Below are 22,890 nucleotides of genomic sequence, written 5' to 3'. Positions count from 1 at the left end.
TTTTTCTTTTGGGAAAATATCAACAAGTTCCGGTCCAGCAAATGTGCTATGGCAGAGGTGTAGTTTGGTTATCTGCAGGGGGAGCAGATGGGTCACCAGAGCCTGACTATTTAATCAGGGGATGAGGTGTGGTGCTGGCACAGTGAGGGATTATATGGTCTGGTGGTTCAAATATTCATTTCTGTCATCTGCAGCAGAAATATAAAACCCATCTTTAATATTCAGTGGACACAGGTTAGTTACTTTTGCATTGAAAAGGAAGAAAGCTACATTTCCTGTTAGTGTTGTAATAGTGGACTGAAATTTTGTACTTTTAAAGCTTGTTTTTGCATGTTAATATGACTCAAGGAAAGATGTCAAAAAGATGTCAATCAGCAGCTTGAAGTTCCGAGTTACTGTTAGTTTCAACACCATCAACTCCTGATTTCTACACTACTTCCTCTTTTCTGAATGGTCATGGCCCCTGATGTCTGTGTGACAGTGGAAACACTTACAGGCACCTAGCCCTGCACAAAGCTGCTTACAGTCTCTTTTTAGCGCAATCGGGACAGTAGGGTTTATGCTTGATAAGGGATTTCTTTCCCTGTCATAATTAGGCCACCCACATTCACAGTCATGTGTTTCTAATGGTGACTGAGATTATGGGACCTTCCATTCTGAGGAGATATCATGATTTATAGAAACAAAAAAGTGAAACTATGGTGACGAAACACCAAGTTTAACTCTACCATATACCAATTATATCTTTCAGTGGATTTCAGTTTTCAGGTTCAAGATGTGGATTAAAAAATAAGACAATAAAGAATATGGCCAGCCCAATATATTTTTGCTCTTTTATGCTTTAGTTTCACACTGTTTTAGTGTGCATGATTTAAAATCATACAGCTCTGGAAAAAATATGCTAGATGTTTAATTTCACCAGCCAACAGAACATAGGTAATGGCAGGACTGCGTGCAAAAGTTATGTAATTTCCACAGGTGTTTCAAGTTGCAAGAGTACACGGAGAGGGGAGTGCCCACCACAACAGGAATACGATTGGATAGATTATGAGGCGTTTTTGATTGACAGAAAGATGGACCAATGAGATGCCGCTCTGTGCTTGCCCCCTTGTTGGTCGTAGAGGCGACGTTCAAGGGAACATTTGTTCTGGATGGTGAAGCTGTTCCGTCACGTCGGCAGGGTGTAGGTCGTAACATTTTGTTCTTCTCATTAAATCGGATTTAAAGTCGAGCCGAGAGTTTTTCTTTTTCAACCGTGCGCGTAAGAGATCCACCAACGGCTGCAATTAAATCTTCGCACATCGCAGATCTAAAGCTTAATAACGAATTGGAAGTGTTTTAGTGTGGAAGAAAGAGGGCTCGTTGCATTCGTCTGCGGATCCGTGTACGAGTAAGTTATTGCTCTCCAGTGTTTTTAACCTCGCTACAAAGAATTTATTTCTTATGAAGTTACAATTAAAGCGTGTTCTTGTTAAGTACTTAAATTTTGAGTTATTTAAAACTACTTAAAGCGACTCATCATCATCCTCGGTTTAACATGCACTCCTTTTTTTCATTGAAGTTTATTTTTTTTCCAATTCCCTGTTCTGCTAACTTTTTCGTTACAACTCTAACCTTGCTAATAGCCTAAGCTATCTGATTCTGGTTTTAAATAGAGACGTTTAGTAAACCCTTATCCTGTTTTCCTCTAGCTGATAGCTAATTAGGTGGTGGTTTAGTTTAGCAGCAGGCTGATGTTGGCTAGCTAACTTAGCTGACTACTCCCCCGACATTTTTGCAGCGGCTGTAAAGTTGCACCGCAGGGCTGTAAAGCCGCCAGCAGAATAAACTGGACCCATGCATACGTTTTTAAACGCACAAATTCGCTCCCTGCGCGTTTTAAAACTCTAAACCTATGAATAAGGGTGATGTTTATTTATATAACTCTGTCGGCATTAGAATAAAGCTGTCAAGTATAATGCTAACGCTAGCCCACTATATGTTGGCAGGGCAGCAGAGAAGTCGATTTCAGTGTGCCAGAAACTGTAAATGTTCCAATAAAACTACACTGTCATCAATATGGAGTCTGCTCTTCAGTAAATTATTTACTTTTTAATAGTTATTTTGTTGGCAGCTGATTTAAGAAAAAAAAATACTGAGTGGGTCAGTGATGGCACACATTAAAACTGTTGCAGACATGATTTGGAAGCCATGTGACAAAGTAGGGCCACAAATGCATTATGGCGTATCATTATAAAAGTGTACATTTTAAATGTATTTACTGTATACTGTGGGCCTACTGTGAGAAGTTGCAGACTTCTACAGTATTTATATTGTAAAATCTTGGCATAACCCATTTCATTCACATTGGGCATTGTAAGGAGCCCATCATAGTCTTGTGCTGCCTGTTGTAAATGCTCTTTCCTCTCATCTTACAGGTCTGGGCAGCATTATCAAGATCACGGCTGCAGGCCATTTACTGATGGGTACATACTGCGAGGCAACACACCAAGAGAGCTGCAAATTATTCGCGAGAGACGGGAACTGTGAAAGAATGAAGACAAGCTAGAGACTGTTTTCACTGTAAAATCATAAATTGTAGCTTTGTTGGAACAACAGCCATTTTAACCAGCAAATGAGTAGCTGGGCTTAAGTTACTCAGAAAAAACCCTTAAAAATAACAAGACTGGTTCAGACTCATCTTTACAAGTGAACATTAAACACACAAACATGAGTGCTGAAGGGTATCAGTACAGAGCACTTTATGATTATAAAAAAGAGAGGGAGGAGGACATTGATCTGCATGTTGGGGATATATTGTTGGTAAGCAAAGGAGAGCTGGTGGCTCTTGGGGTCACCGATGGCCTGGAGCAGCGGCCAGATGAGATTGGCTGGTTGCCAGGCTTTAACGAGACCACTCAGGAAAAAGGGGACTTTCCTGGCACCTATGTAGAGTACATTGGGAAGAAATGGATCTCTCCCCCTACACCCAAGCCAAGGCCCCTGAGACCCTTACCTGTAGCTCCAGCCTCCTCCTTCAAGTCAGAGATGGACTCGGACTCAGAACAAGGTGAGTTTAAACAAGAGCTGTTAAACCATGTTTATTGGTATCAAATTCATGGGTGTTCTCCTTTATCTCAAAGTTCTGAAGGTTTTTTTTTTTCCTGGATTACCAGCATAATACACGGCAGTGTGATTTCTGTACGAAAAAGGGGACAAATGCATGAGCTATCTGTATAACTTGCTAGTTTAAGCTACAACAGTTTTCATAATCTGTCTTAACATTATTATTAATTGTGACATTTTGAATGTATTAAAATCCTGAGGGTGTAAACTGATGTTAGCAATATTAACCCCCCCCCCCCCCCCCCCCCCAAAAAAAAAAAACAAAAACAAAAAAACAAAAACCTGTTATGTCGCTTTGTGCATTCTCTGGTAGTCCACTGACACAGACAACTAGTTAAGTGTTAAAGTAAAACCTTAGCAAGTCAGAGTTGTGAATCTGTTATCAGCAGGATGCTGATGCTGCAAAACAGGGTTTTGTTTAACAACTCTGCCTGGTGCGGTACAGCTGCACTGAATGTGAACCATGCTCAGTCCCAGAGGACACGGGCTCTGGTGTTTATGCTGGATATAGTACACCAGAGCATTTTCTGCAAGCCATATGTTACCAGCCGAGATCATCCATCTTTGTCCTCAAACTGCATCTTAAGGGAATGCAATTCTTGTACCTGTGTAGCTCAATGTATACACTGGTAGCAGGGGGGCAGTTAAGCTAGCTCAAGCAAAATTGATCGATTGTGTCATCATTTAAACTATAATTTGCTTAAAAAAAAAAGTAATGTAACCAATAATTTTCTGGTCTTTTTTTTTAAACACCTTGTTAAATCTGTAAAAATATCAATCACATATTACTAACATCACAGAATATCTAAGTTATAGCTGAAATATTTTGGTGGTGGGGGGTGTCTCCATATTATTATTATAATTATTTTTTTTAATTTTTTAATTTAATTTTTTTCTTTTGGTGGGTAAAAAAAAAAAAAAATTATTTCGAGATGTTTGCAGTTCAAAATGACCCTTTGAAATGTGAGTCAGTGTTACAGCTCAGGCCGCAACTATGAACTGCAGTTAAAACTCGTCTTTTTAAAGACTCTGTGGCTTGTTAATGTGCACTTGAAGCTTTTTGCTCACCTAAAGAGCAGCTGTAGTCGCCAGGTTTCTAGTTTTTAGGCCATTTGTGGTGCTGTTGTGAAATTCTTTGCTGTGGTCTACAGTGCGAATGAGGAGCTGTTTTTTTTTTTTGTTTTTGTTTTTGTTTTTTTTGTTAAAAAAGGGGCATATGTTGAATGGATGTGTTGTGGTTGAGTGGCAGCACTGCCAAGTGTGAATGTAGCACTGAGAGAAGAAAAGTTGCTGTGTCCTGGGTGGGGGGGGGGAAGAAAGGGCCCAGAGTTGTGGGTGAAAGGGGAAGAGAGTCCCTGTGCTAGTTTCAGGATGGGTGCATGAGGATCAGGGCTGAAGTGGAGCTGGGGGCTTGGCAGAGGGGCTGCAGCTGGGATTGGGGTAGGTTGCAGGCTTTGGGAGGAGCTTGGGATCTGCATGCTCAAGGGGGCTTTGAAGAGGGTCTTCTGCTCGGAGTGTTTGTGATTTATTGCCCACCACCAAGGGATCCTGCTCCCTTCCTCCTACTCCAGATTTTTTTTTTTCTCCTTCTTCCTCCTTTTTTTTCCTTTTTTTTTTTTTTTTAATGTTTTGATAGCTCCTACCATCAGCTCTGGTCCCAGGAAAAGGGTGGAGAATGGAGGGCTTGGAAAGGGGCCTCTCCTCCCTTAGCCACAGGGGGGGTTTACATGAGTGCAGCAGATGTGGAGAGGGAAGGAGAGAGACTAAAGGGCTGGGCTGGGAAACTATTAGTCCTCATTCCAGCATTCAGCCTTTCTTTAAAAAACAACAACATTAAAGTGTTGCTCCTTTTACTAGGCCTCTCAGTTAACTGAATATACATGTGTGGTGCTGCCAAGCAGAAGAACTTGGAAAGCAAATAACCAGCTCAGAGCTCAATTTGCTTATTTGATTTAATTTAAAAAATCCACAGTTGGTTCCCAAACTGAAATTCTCCAAGTTTAAAAACTTCTCACACCTTTCACGTCTAGTATGTTGCTTTTAATGGTGAAAAAGAAGTAATTGAGGTGGAATTTCGAATAAGCTAACTGAGTCATAGTACTAAAAGAAAAAATACAAGCAGCTACTTTTAGTCTGTAGCCAATTGTGTAATTCCTGATGCCCAACAAGCACGTTGCATGTTAAATTTGTTTAGACAGTGACTATGTTATGGCCTAATATTAACCTCTGTGTTTTCAGTTCTGTGTTTTCAGTGTGTAATTACTTTATTTTTCTCCTCCCATCTGTTGGCCAGCATCAGCATTTTTCCCCCCTCTTTTCCCAAAACGTTAGATAAGTATGAATAACCGGTTGTTGCTCTGCACGCTATCACTAGGTACAGCCTACACGCTCGGTCTTGTTTAAGGATATATTTGATGGCAGGCTGTGTTCCCCTGCTTGTCTGAGCCTTATCAGTATGTTTGAAGTTTTCATGTGCACAACATTATAGTACGCAGTATTTATCCAAAAAAAAAAATGCAGTGAAATGTTTTATAGCTTTCTGCTAAATATGCCTCCTGGTGTGTATGCAGACTTTTTTTGGTTACCAAAAAATGAAATGTGGATTTTATAACTAGTAATGGATGTACTTAATGGAGCATCTGTGCTGGCTACAGGAAGGCTGAGTGCAGCCTGTACAGAGGAGACGTTTCAGGGAGAGCACTCTGCATAGCTGGAGTTTGAGATAATGCAGCTCTCCTTCTCGGGGCCTCTTTAGCACTCAGGCTGACATCTGCTGGATTGAATACACTTTCTGTTGGTAGTGTCATTTTTTTTTATTTTTTTTATTTTTTTGCCCCCCCCCCCCCCCCCCCCTGCTAAGAGCTCACTTTTCTCTTAAATTATACATGTAATGGCCTTGGCGTAGGTTTCAAATTGGTATACTCTTTTCATTTGTCCAGAGCACAGTCACAGTTCGTTAAATCCATCCAAGTCAGCAGCAGAATAAGCACAGCAGAAGTTTATCTTGTGATAGTTTCCTCTGATGTAGTGTTCCTCTGTGGGACTAAAGGCAGCTGGGGCCAGGAATTTGGTAGTCGGGGGTACGTACAGACTGCATAGTGGACTGATTTGTACCTTTGTGATGAATCTGTATTGTGCTAAGTGCTGATTGTTGTATCTCGACGCACAATACAGCTATACAACAAATGGGTGGATGATGAATAGCACCCTAGCGATTGCTCTGTGCTGTCATTGTTATGAGTGGACAAGCTGCTGGCAAAAGGAAATGTATTTGACTTTTGTACTAGGTGGAATATTAGTATGTTTAGAAGCTGTTGAGAGGAGAGGGAAAAAAAAGCTTTAGTCAGAGGTGAGAAGCGTGTCATTGACAAATTCAGTGCCTGTGAATCTCAGACTTGAGCTGGATTTAAATATATTATGACTTGTCATAGTTTCCAGAATGGGGAGGGGAGCCTTGTCACATGCAGTGTGTTTAAAGCAGCCCACGTGACAAAGGAAATTTGCATCCACATCATTAAATTGCAGATATAATAAAATTTAGTTTTGACTGTCCTTAAAGAAAGGCGATTTGTTAGTTTTTTGTTTGTTTTAGCATCCCGATTCAAACCTAAGATGACGAAGTTGTTTTTCCTCTCACATTTTTAGTTTTTCCATTTGTTATCAGTTTACTTTTGAGCAGTCCCTTCATTTTTCATTTTAAAGTTTAGTCTGTATTAACCGGCTACCCTTTCCCATCTAGTGTTCATCAATTAATTTTTTTCTTGTAGCCTTCTCCATGGGTGGTTTGTATTGTAAACTGATATGATGCAGAGACAAATAATGTAGTAGCTTCAATAACTGTTTGCATTTAATTTTTCCTCTGGTCGGTTTAAAATGTAAAATTAAGAGGAACTTTAAGCATTGCTTAAAACTGTTAAACTGCTTTAAATAACAGTGACACGTGTGTGTGTGTGTGTGTGTGGGGGGGGGGGTTGACCTGTTCTTAATCTGTGTGGATGTGCCAGACATGACAATTATTTATTTTTTTTCCCCTTCTGTCTGCCTCAGAGAATGTCAGACTGAGGTTATAGACACTACAGTTAAGGGGACAACTCTACTGCTGCTCAGTATATGACAGGGAAAAAGACTAGGACTCAAAAAATAACAGATTCATTAAAAAAAAAAATTGTGTGTTTAAGCAAGTGAGACTTGTGTGCATCAAAGTGTGCATAACTGTTTCATTGCATGAGGCCGTTCAGAGGCTGAAGTCTGAATTGCCAAATCTTCTTTACGGGAGTCGGAGCATGTCTGCTAGCAGGATTAAGAAATGGAGCAAGCAAATAAGGCAGGGAGGAGCAGACAGACTCTGTGCAATTAAACAAAGGTGAGATTGGAGAGTAACACAATTTCATTGGTGCCAGGAAAGTTATGTGTGTGGTGTGCGGGCAGCTCTTGTGCACTGGAGATGTTGCATTGCATTAAGGAGTGGACACAATAAATCATCTCCTCCATTCAGTTATATCTGTCCTGGAAGTTTGTTTGCATTGTTTTGCATCAAAAGTCCTGGTCACTTCTGTTAAGGCAAGAATTGCTATATTTGTGTTTTCCCTCCTGTGCCTCTTAATGTGTCATCAGAAAAAGAGCCTTTGCAGTTGCATATCTCAAAACTATTGCGGTTAAGCAGCCATCATGATATGCCCCACTTTCATACTATTAGAGGTGCAAGGCTAAGATGATCTCTTCTTGGAAATGCTCAAGCCCAACTTGGTGAAGTTCTTGAATAAGTCATTTGCCAACCAACAAAAATAATTTGATTATGATTGTTATGGTCCCTGGTGACATTTGGCTTTTTGCATCAGAACAAACAAAAATAAAAAGTTTTAGTCCTGTTTTGATTTGACCTTTTGATAACTTAAATATATTCTCAAATTAAATAATATACTTTAGCTGTGGTTTTAATAAATCCGTGCACTATTACAAGCTAGTTCACATTGAAAGTGGCTAATCTTTGAATGAAGACACTGTTTAATCATCCTTTTACTTTATAATTTAAAGTGAGGCAGTAGTGCAGGTTGTACAATTGTGCTCAAGCCATTTAAGTTATCAGATTTGGAGTTGGTTTATTTTAATTTGATGTGAGAGGCTTCATTGGTTCTTAAATTTGATCTCACATTGGGAAACTGGCTGCTTGCATTACTTTTGCGATTCACTGATGCTCTGTGCTTCATAGGGTTAATTGCCAAGCTGTAGCAACAGTCTCCTCATTGGCTGTTACTTTGCTTTTGCACTTCATCTTCCAGCCTGCAGGAGGAGACATTGCCTGCCCTTTTTCCTAATTCAGCTCAGGGCTTCACTATTCAGCACAGTCATGCTCAGACATGTTAGTGCTGCCCATGCCAACAGAAAATCCAGAGAATTTGGCATTGCAAAGGTTTTAGGTTTTGGTAATACTATAAACTAGCTGCACCTAGTCTTACTAAATGCTACTGTAGAGACAAACAACTTTGAATTTTTTTTGTACATTTTGCACAATTTTTACTTTAAAATGTGTTAGGTGGTGATCTATCACCAATGTGCCTTGGCTAGACCTTTTTTCCAGCCTTCTAAATTTATCCAAAGTGAGCGCTATCTTTAGTGCACTGGTAGTGCCCCAGCTCTGTTCTGCCCACAGTCCTTTCGGCTCAGACGTGCCGTTTGAGCCGGACAGATTGTTCCCCACACCACAGCAGAACCAGTGGCAGCTGCATCGACTTCCTCAACCTGCGGTTGTCTAACTGACTACTGACGGGCTGAGGCCTTGGGGGATATCATGAGGTCTGCCAAACATGCAGACGTGTAGAGGCACGTCCTAGGGGCCTCTGTCTCCATACCCTAGTTACCACAGAAACCAGCTTCTATTCAAGTCTTGGAGAGAGTCTGAGGAAGTGTAGCCTGTCAGCTGTTGTAAATGGAGCAAAATGCCAGCACATTGTGTTAATAGTGCCGTAATGCTACTGTAAAACATAGAGGGCCCTGTTTGTTTAATAGAATTAAAATTACCTTTCCAGAGAGAGTTGGAGATTCAGTTTGCATAAGCTGCAGTAAGGAGTTTTGCAGAACCTGCATTCACCTTGTGCCATTATCACAGTTAGGTATACCTATGTGCAGTAGAAAAGAAATGGATAGCTTTTACTGTAGCTAATTTTTACTTATTACCAATTTTTACAAAGTTTTTCTAGAATTAATTTGCCTTCCATGAACACATCAATTATAGGTTTCTTCTTCTTTCTTTTCCTTTCCCCTTTATGTTTCTGTGGTTTGGCCTGTATGGGCACGTTGAGCCTTGATCTCATGCCAAGGCATCTCAGAAATCATCACTGATACCTTGTGGCATTTCCGCCATATTTCTTCGGCTACTTGATACAATTCCATTGGTGCCGAAACTATCACATTGTCGACAGTACCAAGAAGCAACTCTATATCCTTCCTGACCCGTGTCCCTCAGAGGCTGACTGTGGTAGGAATAAATAGGCTGGAGGATCACTTGGAAGATTCTCCTTGTTTTTTGGTTTGTTTCCAAGCTGTGCAGAAGTACGAGCAGCTGTTTGTATATCAATGTATTAATCATTTTCAAGTGTTGAGTGTTTTTTAATCTAAGTAAATGTGTGAAAATTTGCTTGTTCCTTACACATATTTGTGATTTATTGTTTAAAAATTCCAGGCATCGTGCTGTCATGTGCTTTTTGAACATTGTGACAACGGGTGGGTCAGTGTTCTAAATTTAACTTCAGGTTGTGAATTTGGTTTCTCAGAAAACCTTTTGGCTGTAGAAGGAAGATCGTGTTGGATATCTTGTCTGGGAGAAAGATTACATTTCCAAGGTGTGTGATGGCTGCACTGCATGTCTCGATCTCTATTTCAGGAAACTTTGCAAAGTCTGAGATGGAACACCAACTTCTGAGAAACCTTCCTCCCCCCTCCATTCCCTTTCAGTTTGTATTTCCAATAACATCTTCCAGATGACCAGTTGTCCAAAGTGGATTTTTGTGTGTTCTCTGGTTTGAAAGGCTTTACTAATACATGTACTTGACACACAACAAGGCAGCCTGGGTCCTGCCCTAGCCAGAGAATGTGGTTCAGAATTTATTATTTAACTGACTGAACCCTCTTTCATGCAAAAGGGTAGCTTTTCAATAACCCCTATGCGTCTATGTATTAGCCACACCAGTACTTGGCCTTTAATGCCTGATTCAAAAAAGTAATCACTTTTAGGTGGAAAGAAAAAATAATGTTAAGAGAAAGGGTCCCATTCATAGTTTTGCAGCATTTTGAAACTGCAGACCTGATGTTGAACAGTTGAGCCTTTCAGGAAAAAAGCCTTTTCAAAATATGCCTTGGCGAAGATTTTATTTAGATTTGCCAACTCCCCTCCTGCTTTCATGTCCACACCTGGGTGCAAAGTTCTGAAGGAAAAATAAGTAAAAAAAAAAGAAAAAAAAAGTCAGACCTGGCTTACCTCATATCACAGGATATTTGCTTAGTTCCTTGGTCTGCCAAACCTTAACTTCAGTGCTCAGTACCTCCTGTTGAAACAGCCTTTTATAAATACTCACATTTTACTTTTGAAGCCACTTCATTGGTCTTGTACCTGCTTCCTTTGAAGTTCTGAGGAGTCAAGAATCTAATGAGTCTTTGCTGGTTCAGATGAATGGCAGCCCCTTACCATTTAAGGTCACATGAACAGTCATCACAGGATTAACTGTATTTAACTGACTGGCCAGTTGATATCTTTATTTAGTTACACATAAACTATAGATACTTTTTTGATCTTACAAAGGGAATTCGTTGTGGTACAGTAGCATAAGAGTAAAAAATAGAACAATCTCCAAAAAGTGTAACTAAATTCTGCTGTGTGGGACTCAGTTTTGAAAGTAAAACCAGCCATTGTCAGCACTCACCTCGAAGAAATGAGCTTAGTGAAATCCCCTTAAAGCTGTGTCTGTTTTGCAAACAGCCAACAGCATAGGGCAACTGATTGTCTTGGTCGTGATTGTGTTGTTGTTGTTTGATTTGGAAAGCATAGGTTGGATGTAGAAACATTTTCTCTTCTTGCTTTGCTGGCTTTTGTGTTTTGGGAAGGGCAGGGGTGCTAAAATGGAATTATTCAACTGTTATTAGCAAATTGTGTGGTGCCAGCATATTTATTGGACTGAGTAATTTGGTTCACAGGTATGACGCTGGATTTGTACTAAGCCTTGGTGGGAGGATTTTCACTCCGTTTACACAAACTGAAATTGCTTGTTTTATTTATTTAAAAAATATTTTATTTTATTTTTTTAACGATCTTTAGGTTTCTTCTTGCCCGACTTGACGGAGCAGTTTTCCCTTCCAGAGATTGCTCCACCCATTTTGATCAAACTGCTTGAAGCAATTGAGAGGAAAGGTGAGCTTGACTGAATCAATTTCATATTTTTGTTGGCATTTATTTGGCATGCTATGTTTCTACAGTATGTTTCGTTAATTATTTTGTAGGTCTGGATAACCCCACATTATATAGAACATTTAACGCTGGTGCTGGACTTGAAGTCAGGCAGTATTTTGATTGTGGTAAGTAGCTCTTTTTATCATGTGTTTTATAAGCCTATATGAAGAGGAAGTCTGAGTGGAAAAAATGAGTGGGGTGCATAAAAAAAGGTTTCTAAGTGTGTGCATAAGAGTCTGTTGGCCCAGAAGAGTCTGTGCTATAGTTAAACCTAACTTTACTGAAGTGAGTTCAAGCGTGCGTCTTTGTGCCGTTCTGCATTTCAGACCCCCCATCTGCAGACTTGGATCACCTGGAGCTTCCAGTCCTGTGTGACGGTCTGCGTAGGTACTTGCAGGATCTTCCCCAACCCATCATTCCCACTGCAATATATGCTCAGATGGTTCACAGTGCTAAAGGTGAGAACAGAAGGTTCCCTCACAGTTTCAGTGGTCATTTGTTGATTGTACAGGTTGGCCTAAAGAGAAGTGCTGACGTAATGTACTCGTGCCCTGCTGCTGAACATCATGTACTCATGAACACTAAACCACAAGACCTCATCAGTACCCATTGTGTCTGAGGACTTCTTTTTTCTTTGTTTTTTGTTTGTGTAAAATTAGCTTTTATTTTCTAAAACATCTATGGGTCCTTTAAGAAAATAAGAAATAGAAATCTATGTATTTATTTCTAATTGTGTATTTTAGCACATTTCCTTAACCTTAGTCTTGCTGTCTGTTGCAAGCAGAGGGGAAAAGAAGAAATTCTCAGTGTTATGCATTCTCTTGCTGTCACATGGCCAGAAACAGGATATCTGCGGTTAATAGGAACTAAAACAAGCCTGAAAGTTTATCTCTAGCATCTCTGAGCAGCCAATCACCTGCCAGTGTACCTTATGCTCATTGTCAACCACACAGTGTCTCTGCGGTTTCCAAGTCTTTATTGCACATGACTCCTTTTTCCATTTCTTTACTGTGTAAAGAGAGCTTTCATTTTGTGCTGCTTTTCAACTGCAGAAGACTTTAAAGTAGGGCACTTTATCTCCTGTCTTCCTGAACGTTTTGGCTATTCTCATCTTCAACAGAGGTGGTGAATCCTGAGGAATGTGCCCAGCTACTACGTCGCTTTGCTAGCGCCCCAGGCCGTCCTCCCCAGTACTGGCTGACTCTCCACTGTCTGCTAAGGCATTTTGCTAGAGTGTGCCAAAACGGTTCCAAGAACCTGCTCAGTGCCAGATCGCTGGGCGAGATCTTCAGCCCTGTGTTTTTCAGACAACAGGCCACCAGGTGGGTATTGGGAGTGTAAGGCTTATGCTGCATATTTTGGTTTGTAAAAGATAGGCACTCAGTCAGCAGACAGATAAGCATGCAGGCTTAGTCAAGAAATGGCAAGACACGCACTGCAGTGTATCACACATTCATGTGTTTTAGCTGTACACGGATGTAGGTTGGAGCTTTTCTGCTTACCAGCTGTGCGGCACAATTAAAGTAGCTAAGCCTGAATTGCTATCTGATTGAAAACCGCACAGAGCAGCAGTGACTGTCACCTTGGCTCTGAAACAAACTTTGTTTACCTTGCTTTTTTGTCCCCCTCACAGTTGTGAACCCAGTCTGGATTCTCACATCAAGATCATTGAGGTTCTGGTGACCAGTGAGTGGAGTGACAGTCAAGCTGCACCAGGTAATTGACTGCTGTATTTTCGCTCGATTTTTCACCCATCACAAAACTACTGCTGTTCCTACTACTGTGGGTGCTCAGGGCATGAAAGTAAACGGTTAAAAAAAATGCATTCAGTTAAAAAGGAAAAGTAGATGGAAAGGATGTTGTGCTTTGCATTACTGATCTAACTGAAAGCTGTAAGGAACTTGTGCAGGATTTACATTGAAAGGAGAACATAAATTTGCTCTGCATTGACTGTGCACAGCACTGACTGAGACCTGAGCTATTAATAGCTTGAAGAGGAGGGTCGAGACTTAGTGCTGCTGCAGTTGTAGGGAACCACAAAGTACCCAGTGATTGGAAAGTTACTCATATTATGGCGCTAAAGCGAGTTGATTTTTTTTTAGCATGTGCTTATTAGTAGAAACAAGTGTTCTTAGTTGAGTCTTTGTGGAGTGGTTTGAATTAGGTCTTCTCAGTTTGTAAAGCATGAAAAGTTTTCTTTCTGAACTAGCATATTTCCATGTTGCAGATGAATGTTTTTTTTTAAATTTTTTTTATATGCAATGAAATGGTATTATGTATTATGTAAAAGGTTCTCACTGGAATTTAATGACTACAAAGTAGCAACTTGTGTTAGAACAGTATTTCTCTGTCTAGCTTTATTTTTGTCAGCCTCATGAATATGAACATTGGGGAATTTGCATGTGATGTAAAATCTTCAGTAAGATTCTGGGTGGTTCTTGGAGCACATTTTTATTTTTTTTTCGTCTCTACTCTGGCTTTTGCTGTTATGTAGCATGTGCCTCCAACGGTATAGATGACAGATTCGTGCAAGTCTGATTTTGTTCGTGTTACTGCAGTGGACTGCATACAGACAAAGCTGGTCTGGTGATTTGAGACAGCAGAGCATTGCATGGCAGTTCTGTTTTTACAGCTCTAGTTGGGAGCGGTGTCATTGGCAGGCCCAGCACTGACTGTGGCTGCTTAAACTTTTTATTACCTGTTAGGACTATTTATAAGGCTCCTGTGCATGGTCTGCTCTCAGCTGTCAGTGATTTGCACCTGCAGGGAGCTCTTTGGCTGTAGGCTTGATGGATGGCTGACTGAATGGTCGGGCAGGCAAGAGAGAAACCCTGAAATGCTTTTTGTTGGTTCTGCACATACCCATAAAGACTGTACCCAGTGTAACACATGGCAATGTTTAGTCGGGCCAGACTGGTTTCAGTCACCTGTCTAATGCAAATAGTACGGGTAAATAACCTAATTTCTAAACACACATGTACGGAACATGCATGCATTTCTGTGAATGACCTGTATGCGCGCGCGTGTGTGTGTGTGTGTGTGTGTGTGTGTGCCTCCCAGTTACTGCGTTCCTATTTTAAGTAAGCGACAAAAGGCCCACTTAGATTTGGTTGGCTGGAAAGTCGGCCTGCTCCACAGAGCACTTCTTGTTAACTCAGGGCTGCTTGTAGTTCTAGGGCCACTTGCCTCCCCCTTCAGTGGATGTCCACATGTCCTCCCTGTCTCAAAGTGCTCAACTCAGCAAATATTTGAAACTTTGCAAGTTAATCATAAGACTGCCCCCCTCCTTCCCCACCCCCAAGCCTCCGCCTTTACAAACAGAAAGAGGGAGTGACCAAAGAGCATAGAGAGACACACAAACCAACGCAGCTGGCACAAGTGGCTGCTTTCAGAACAGGCTGCATCGACACTGGAGCGGCTCCTGCTAATCATTAACTTTGTGACTACACGTGAGCAGGCCTCCGCCTCACAGGGCTCAGAAAGGGAAAGACAGAGAGACTCAGCCCTTTACCGCACCTTCAGCAGGAACTGAGCAGTCAGTCAGTGAGACAGTCGCATGCGGCACCTGCTTCACGTCGAGCGGATTACCTGGATTTCATTAAGAGGCACACAAAGCCGTGACCTTTTAAGAATTAAAACAGACCACGTCCATGTACTCACTGGTCTAAACTATGAAATGGAGCTTTACAGAAGGACTTGAAACTAACTCTGTTGGATTTACTTTATTGTTTGGGAATAAAAGAGAAGCTGCAAAGAAGAGAGAACTGATTCCTCGAGACATGCACAACTTGCAACGTAAGTTTGATGTTTCAGGTCTTGTCTTATAAAGGTGTCAAAAGTGGAACATTGTGTGTTCTGCTGCGTTTGCCTTCAGGCTATAACGAAATGGGCCTCGTGCGTAAGATTAAGACACAAATGTCACAGCTTAGAAAAGACAGAACAGGAATAATAGGTTTGTGTTTTAGTAAGACTTCAATCTTTGCTAGCAGCAAACTTGCCTCGGGCAACTGCTCATGCTTATGAGTTATGGGCCATACTTGGAGAGTGCGCATGAACCTCTGCATTAAGATCAGACAAAAGAGGCTCTTGAACATTTAAGTAGTTTATAGCTATGGTGGACAATGGCTAGTTGATGTTAAAGTCTTTTTAAATCCACTGTTGTATTTTTTTTTTCTATCCAAGTGCGGTGGAACAGGCTTGCTCACTTAGGTCTTACTCAAACATTAAAACCTGTTCTTTTTTTCCTCATTTGTAGTTGATGTGAACTATATAACTTAAGCGTCTAAAATTTCCACCAACTGTCCCTCAATTGAACTAAGGACAACGATTGCTTTCACTTGAATCTTCTACCTTTACCAAGAACTGGGGCTATTTTAATTTCACTCAGGAAATCAAGGGAGCTATCCCTGTCGTGCTGAGCGTCACGCTGTGGGATTATAGACGTATTTTGGAGCTCTGGGTGCCGCTGACCGGGCCAGGCATTATAATTTAGCTGCGTACGTGCTGCTGCAGCAGAGTAGGCTTTACGAGTGCCAGCAGTGGGACGGACTAAATGTCCGCACGACACTCGCGGGGAGGAGGGGCCGAGTAACCTGCAGGGGAGCAAGTGGACAAGCTGAACAGAGCGAGAGGATGACAGAGGAGAAGCATGGAACAGGGAGCAGGTCCTTTCTCTCTCCTCTGCTAGCAGAGAGATGCGGCGCGCTTGCTTTCGCAGATGGATGCACACCGGGACGCAGTGCTGGTTGATGCAGAGACGCAGTCGTTTCAGTTATCTATTTAGAGTTCTAAAAAGGCGACACTTTTACAATGACCTCATCGCTCACAGGAAATGAAAGATGCAGGAGCGGTTGGTGACAGACCCCCTGTGTGATTGGCTGTGGTAAGTGATGTAACACGTTACTGAGCAAGCTGCCCTTAATGGCTTTTCAAGTACGTGTTTAAGTGGCTGTAATAAAGTATTTGTGTGGAGCAGAGGCGAGATTGGATCAGCGCAAGTTGTCTGTCTGTGGAGGTGTTTGGCTCTGGTTTTAGAAGCCTGGTTTCTTCACGCGAGTTAGAAATTTCTAGTAATCTGGAGACAAAGTGTGATCAGGTTGGAAGGCAGGCGGTATGCAGAGAAGCGCTGTGGTCGGATTGGTAGGTTGCATTTGCGCAGAATGGAAACATTTGAAATCTATGTCACGGTTGTAGCTGTGTGCACAGTGCTTGTGGTTTCAGCGTGCAAAGTTCTGCAAGGTCCATTGCTGCAGGAGGGTTGTGAATGCAGTGGCAGCGAACAAAAGCAGTGCAGATTTGTGGGGTTTAAAAATAGCCGACTGCCTTATCTCTGCTACTGGTAGCTTCACGGTGAGCTCCAGCTTTAAGAGTTTAATTGATTTACTGATGGTAGAAGAGAATCTGGTTATCCTGCGTTAAAGCGCAGCCTTTCCTGCTGGTAAAGGCTTAAAGGGTCATTAGGATTTCAGTCTGTCCTATTTTACTGTAAAATGTTGTGCAGCCATCTTTTTCTGCTGTTCTCTCTGCATTTTTTTTTTCCTGCATGAAAAAGGCTTCACTGCTGCGTTAGGAGCTGGAAATATTTATAGATGGCTCCATTTCTTGAATGAAATTCATTCTCCCTGACTCACGCTTCAGTTCTCCTCCCACTGCCTCACCAATGCTGCCTCTCTGTTAGACATGGGAAGCCTTTTTTTTTTTTTTTTTTTTTTTTTTTTTTTCCTTTCCCCACAACCCAATTCATGGAAAAGGATGCATGCGAACGAGCATGTGTGCCTACGTGCCTATCCAGATGAGGGTTCATTCTTTTGAAATATTAAATAAATTCAAAGAGCAATTTTTTTTTTTTTGTATTTTTAATTATTTACAAGAAGATCAAGTAAACATTTTAAAGGCAGTGCAAGCGTTCCCCTAAAAATCTGCCTTAAAATGTCCAGATCTCGAGCTCTGAGTCGGCTTTATTTTAACACAAACACTCATAAGCCTAATCGCGTTGTAGTCGATTTATTTACATTCTGTGTTCTCTGCCTTTTCCTGCAGCTCTACCTCCAAAGCCACCCAAGCCCACATCTGTGATTAACAACGGTATGAACAACAACATGGCGCTACAAGATGCTGAATGGTACTGGGGAGACATCTCAAGGGAGGAGGTCAATGAGAAACTGAGGGACACTGCAGATGGTACGTTTTTGGTGCGGGACGCCTCTACAAAAATGCACGGAGACTACACTCTGACTTTGAGGTAAGTGTCTTGTCCTCTGTTTCCTCAAATTGACTGTTTATCCATTTGTAGTTGGTGACCTGTTGGTTTAACCGCCGCTGCTGTTTCGTCTACAGGAAAGGAGGAAACAACAAGCTTATCAAGATATTCCATCGAGATGGTAAATATGGCTTCTCTGATCCACTAACCTTCAACTCAGTCGTCGAGCTCATCAACCACTATCGCAACGAGTCCCTGGCTCAGTACAACCCCAAGCTAGACGTCAAGCTGCTGTACCCCGTGTCTAAACACCAGCAGGTGAGGTGGCAGCTCAATGCATCCCAGCAGAATTAAAACACCTGCGTGTTTAAAGCAGTTGAACCTCAACTTTTTCCTGTATTTGACTATGACTCTTTCTTCAGGATCAAGTGGTAAAAGAGGACAACATCGAAGCTGTGGGCAGGAAGCTCTGCGAGTACCACCAGCAATACCAAGAAAAGAACAAAGAGTACGACCGTCTCTATGAAGAGTACACCAGAACATCACAAGTGAGTACCACCCCACACCTAGGATCAAGAGTGTTACTGCAGTGTTTGTAGGTCAAGTGCTTAACACTGTGCTTCTGCTCGCAGGAAATCCAAATGAAAAGGACGGCGATAGAGGCTTTCAATGAAACTATCAAAATATTCGAGGAGCAATGCCAAACACAAGAGCGCTACAGCAAGGAGTATATTGAGAAATTCAGGAGAGAAGGCAATGAAAAAGAGATTCAGAGGTAAGAGCAGACCACACTTTGTTGTGCATCAGCTGATAACGAAATGCTTGCTCTGCTCAGAACTCATCCTTTTTTTCCTCTCCTTCCAGGATCATGGGAAATTACGAGAAGTTGAAATCGAGGATTAGTGAAATAGTAGACAGCAAGCGCAGGCTGGAAGAAGACTTGAAGAAACAGGCAGCAGACTACAGGGAGATCGACAAGAGGATGAACAGCATCAAGCCTGACCTCATCCAGCTCCGCAAGACCAGAGACCAGTATCTCATGTAAGTGCAGCGCCTGAACAGCATCCTGGCTACATCGGAAACTAGTCTTCCCTCTGAGGGAAATCAAAATTGGTCTGTCCTGCTTTCTAATGTCCATGACTTTTCTCTTTGTAGGTGGTTGACCCAGAAGGGAGTCAGGCAGAAAAAACTCAACGAGTGGCTGGGAATCAAGAACGAGAGCACAGAAGAGTAAGTTAGCGAGTGTCAATCATCCACTCGCTGGACGACAAAAATGTGCATTTTTCATGACAACTTATATTTGTTTTGTGTTTTTAGTCAATATTCTATGGTGGACGATGATGAAGACCTTCCTCATCATGATGAGCGAACCTGGAAGCTGGGCAACATCAATCGCTTACAGGCGGAGGCGATCCTCCAGGGCAAGAGAGACGGAACATTCCTGGTTCGAGACAGCAGCAAAGCGGGATGCTACGCCTGCAGTGTGGTGTACGTATCTGGCTGTTACGTAGCAAAGAATTGCAGTTTTAGTGTTGAAATGTCTTCCTGCTGTTATGGCTTCAGCCACCACTGAATGAACTACTTTTAAAGTTGATGGAGAGCATCACAGCAGGTTGTGACTCCTGTCCTCTCTTTGCAGTGTGGACGGCGAGGTGAAACACTGCGTCATCAACAAGACCCCCACAGGGTACGGCTTCGCTGAACCTTATAACCTGTACAACTCATTAAAAGAACTCGTTCTTCACTACCAGCACACGTCTTTGGTCCAGCACAATGACTCTCTGAATGTGACACTAGCGTACCCTGTGTACGCTCAACAGAGACGATGAGGACCCGGACGTATCCATATTGACGATTAAGGCCCCATGGAAGTTGGAGACATGTTTCGACCACCATGATTAAGGCTTCGATAGCCGGACTTGGACTTGAAGTTGGAGGAAAAGTCACAACAAAGCCTGAAACATTTCAGTGACTTTGCCTAAACCATGAGCCTGAGGCGAGTCTGAATGTAGATTTTTTTTTTTTTTTTTTTTCCCCTTTCTGCTTTTTGTGGGAGCACAGAATCGAGCGAACACTGCTGAACTCGCCCAGCGGAGGACATTTGAGGCCTTCTCCTTATGGTGCTTGTTTTTGTTTTGTTTTTTCCCCCTGTTCCCAAAAGCTTTACCAGCTGGATTATCAAATCGCAACAGAACTCACCGGCTACAAATTTTGTTTTTCCTTTTTCCCCTTCTTCCCCTGTTGTGTGTGTGTGTGTGTGTGTGTGTGTGTGTGTGTGTGTGTGTGTGTGTGTGTGTGTGTGTGACTGTCCATGTGACCAAATCTCATAGAATCAGGAAACTCTGTGATATTGGAGGGCTGTGTAACACTTTGCTTGTATTAACTGTTCAGTAGCAGACCATGGATCAGCTGACAAATGTAGCAAAATGGCACTTTTTAAAAAACAAAACAAAGTTTCACAAAAGAAACTCCTATGGACTTTTATTAGAAGAGCAGAGAGGACAAGTACCCACACTCTGCCTTCTCACTGATGAGCATTACAGTGCATACGTAAACTTGATTTGAACTGTGGGCAGGGAGAAACTATGAATGGACTATTCTTTCATGTACATATGTGAAAATGTGCAGTCATGACTCGTACCAAAAAGGATTTGTTCCTCTTTAGTTGTATCCTGATCTGCTATGCAAACCTTTCTCCATTTTTATTTCAGAATTGTTTTATTCTGTTGCAAACCCACAATATAAGCTTGTTTTAGTGCTTGAAAAGTATTTTTTTGTTCCTGTGTAAATATCCAAGAGGATATTTTGTCAAAATGCCAAGATACAGTTTAAAAAATGCTTATGATTTTTAGAAGATGATAGAAACATACTTTATTATAAATTACTTTAACAACTGGTATACAGATGAAAAGGTGTTTTTTTTTCTTCTTTTTTTTTTTTTGGCTTCAAACTAATTTTTTCTTCTCAGGCAGAGCCTTTTGAGTATTTGAGCTGCTTTAGTCACAAGTACTATTTCCGACAGAGCTAAGCCTACATGCAGTTCTTTGTTAAAATGGACAAAGAAGGTCAGGCTGATGGGATTGTACGACCCTTATCTACCATCACAGAAACAACAGTATAGATTTATTTTGTTATAAAATATATTTGTTCCCATATGAGAATATATCAAAGCAGACTGGTGTTTTCAACTGGTGGATATTGCTATTAAAGATCAATATGCATTGTACACTTACTATTTTTTCTGTATCAGAAAATCACTGTGTTTACATGGGTGGATCGGCTCATTTCAGACGGTAACATAATATTTCATAACCCCTAAAAGAAGGAAAACAAAGCCACGTGCTCTATTCCCACACCCTAAATTTGGCTTTTACAAGTCTACGATACAAGTGCGCCAGACCACGTAAACTATGACGTAAAAAAATCACAAACTGTATTACTCACAATATATTTTGTAACCCTTCAACATGTCATCACAGCTGTCAGGTGAACCTGTTGAACGTATCTGTAGAAAACTAGTTGTAGAGACATTAACAGAATCTGATTTTGAGTTTCCCGTTTTTTGTTGGCGTGACAGTTTACTTTAATTCCCATCTTGGACACAACTTGTTCTCTTGGGAACGGTCTACATGTACAAACCACAGAGGAAAGCTTAGTTTTAATTCACAATTTTCGTTATTTACACACAGACTAGTTTTAACACATTTGACCAAATTACTCATTCACAACTTTAAATGTAACACATTTATAGGAGTTGTCTTTTTTCCTTTTTTCTTCCCCTCCCTTCCTCCAAAGCTGTTAACAGGTGTCTCATATTTGACATTTAGATCCTCAGCAGCTGCTGGCATGAACATTTTGATTCCCTTTGTCAATTTTTCTTAAGTCTGACAACGTGCACCATTATTTCTTTACCCCATTTCTGGGTAGTATTGTTGTTTTATTGTTGTCCTTTTTATTTGAAGCTCCTCTTTGGTGTTGGCGTCCCAAAAACGATTGGATTGAGATTGCCAGTGTTCCCCAGTTTTGCTTTGAATCTGTATTGGGCTTTGTTAAAAATGAAATAAAACTCTTCTTTTTACGAAACAATGGCTTTGTTTTGACTGATGAGTAAAATGAGTTCATGTTAGTGGTGTTGCTCTGTTGGCAGTTTTGGCCAAACCGACAGTATGTAACTGATTCTATTCTCTTAACTAGAGTAACTGTAGCTTAAGAGGGTGGTTGACAACTACAATTACTGCAATGAACTTATTGCTCTGAAACAGTTGCTTCAAAAACAGAGATTAGTGCTGCAGATTTGGTAAACTGATGTTAAAACAAGATGAAGTCGGTCTACTATTGAATGTTGGCAATTACATCTACACATCTGTCTGTGATAATACAGCAATTAACTTTAAATTCATGGAAATCACAAATCCTTTGCCATATCCATACATGGAAATTCCCACTACTAGAAACACATTCCTCAACAAATAGTGGTGCAGTTGCTGCAGGAAAGCCATTTAACTGTAAAGGAACATTTGTATATGGGCGACCGTGGCTCAGGGGGTTGGGAAGCGTATCTGTAACTGGAAGGTCGCAGGTTCAATCCCTGGACTCTGACCTGGTCGTTGTGTCCTTGGGCAAGACACTTTACCCTACCGCCTACTGGTGTTAGCCAGAGGGGCCGATGGCGTGATATGGCAACCTCGCTTCTGTCAGTCTGCCCCAGGGCAGCTGTGGCTACAACCGTAGCTTGCCTCCACCAGTGTGTGAATGTGAGAGTGAATGAGTGAGCGCTTTGGGTGCCTTAGAAAGCGCTATATAAATCCAATCCATTATTATTATATAATTACTGCTAAAATTGGCATGCAAAACATGCTAAGCTAAACATGAGATTAATGCAGTGTTGAACACTCCAAAAGTGACAGCCTACCTCCTTGACCTTGATTTTGATGGAAAATGAGGTCAAGGGGAAGGGCTGATCCAAAGGAAAATGAATTCAGTGATAATCCTAGCAATGTAACAGACCTAACTATAGCAATCCCTGAACGCACTTTGATACAGTTAATATATCTTTTAATCTTGGTTTAGAGAGGCAATACGTGGACAAGAAGCAGACTTTATTACAGCATCATATTGTTCAGAGTTCACCTGTGGGGTTAAGAGC

The 22,890-nt window shown here is 41.4% G+C and overlaps 1 protein-coding gene across 2 annotated transcripts; it reads left to right on the top strand.

The window, feature by feature from the left end:
• The first annotated feature begins 1,136 nt into the window (after window positions 1-1,136).
• On the top strand, window positions 1,137-21,830 carry pik3r1 (phosphoinositide-3-kinase, regulatory subunit 1 (alpha)). 2 transcript variants are annotated; one of them, XM_082540949.1, is made up of 15 exons: window positions 1,137-1,390; window positions 2,418-3,049; window positions 11,414-11,506; window positions 11,596-11,670; window positions 11,872-12,003; window positions 12,666-12,867; window positions 13,179-13,261; window positions 17,585-17,786; window positions 17,882-18,062; window positions 18,167-18,292; window positions 18,377-18,519; window positions 18,609-18,785; window positions 18,900-18,974; window positions 19,062-19,232; window positions 19,384-21,830. In XM_082540949.1, exons 2-15 carry the CDS (start codon window positions 2,710-2,712, stop codon window positions 19,571-19,573), a joined length of 2,190 nt encoding a protein of 729 aa, XP_082397075.1. In that variant the 5' UTR covers window positions 1,137-1,390; window positions 2,418-2,709; the 3' UTR covers window positions 19,574-21,830. The 2 variants fall into 2 exon arrangements, with proteins under 2 accessions (XP_082397075.1, XP_082397076.1); XM_082540950.1 differs by lacking the exons at window positions 1,137-1,390; window positions 2,418-3,049; window positions 11,414-11,506; ... (2 more) ...; window positions 12,666-12,867; window positions 13,179-13,261 and adding an exon at window positions 14,904-15,340.
• The last annotated feature ends 1,060 nt before the right edge of the window (window positions 21,831-22,890 follow it).

This window comes from Aulonocara stuartgranti (assembly GCF_965226115.1).
Source record: "Aulonocara stuartgranti genome assembly, chromosome: 7".
In the NCBI taxonomy this organism is placed as follows: Eukaryota; Metazoa; Chordata; class Actinopteri; order Cichliformes; family Cichlidae; genus Aulonocara; species Aulonocara stuartgranti.
Note: the sequence above shows the minus strand (reverse complement) of the source record. Positions and strands in the feature narration are given on the sequence as shown.

What these genes read in the sequence shown, in the direction of transcription:
- pik3r1 (XM_082540949.1), top strand. Translation starts at nt 2,710, where the DNA reads ATGAGTGCTGAAGGGTATCAGTACAGAGCACTTTATGATTATAAAAAA. An exon ending in GATGGTTCACAGTGCTAAAG is followed by an intron (nt 12,004 to 12,665) that starts GTGAGAACAGAA and finishes CATCTTCAACAG; the next exon opens with AGGTGGTGAATCCTGAGGAA. An exon ending in ACCAGAGACCAGTATCTCAT is followed by an intron (nt 18,786 to 18,899) that starts GTAAGTGCAGCG and finishes TTCTCTTTGTAG; the next exon opens with GTGGTTGACCCAGAAGGGAG.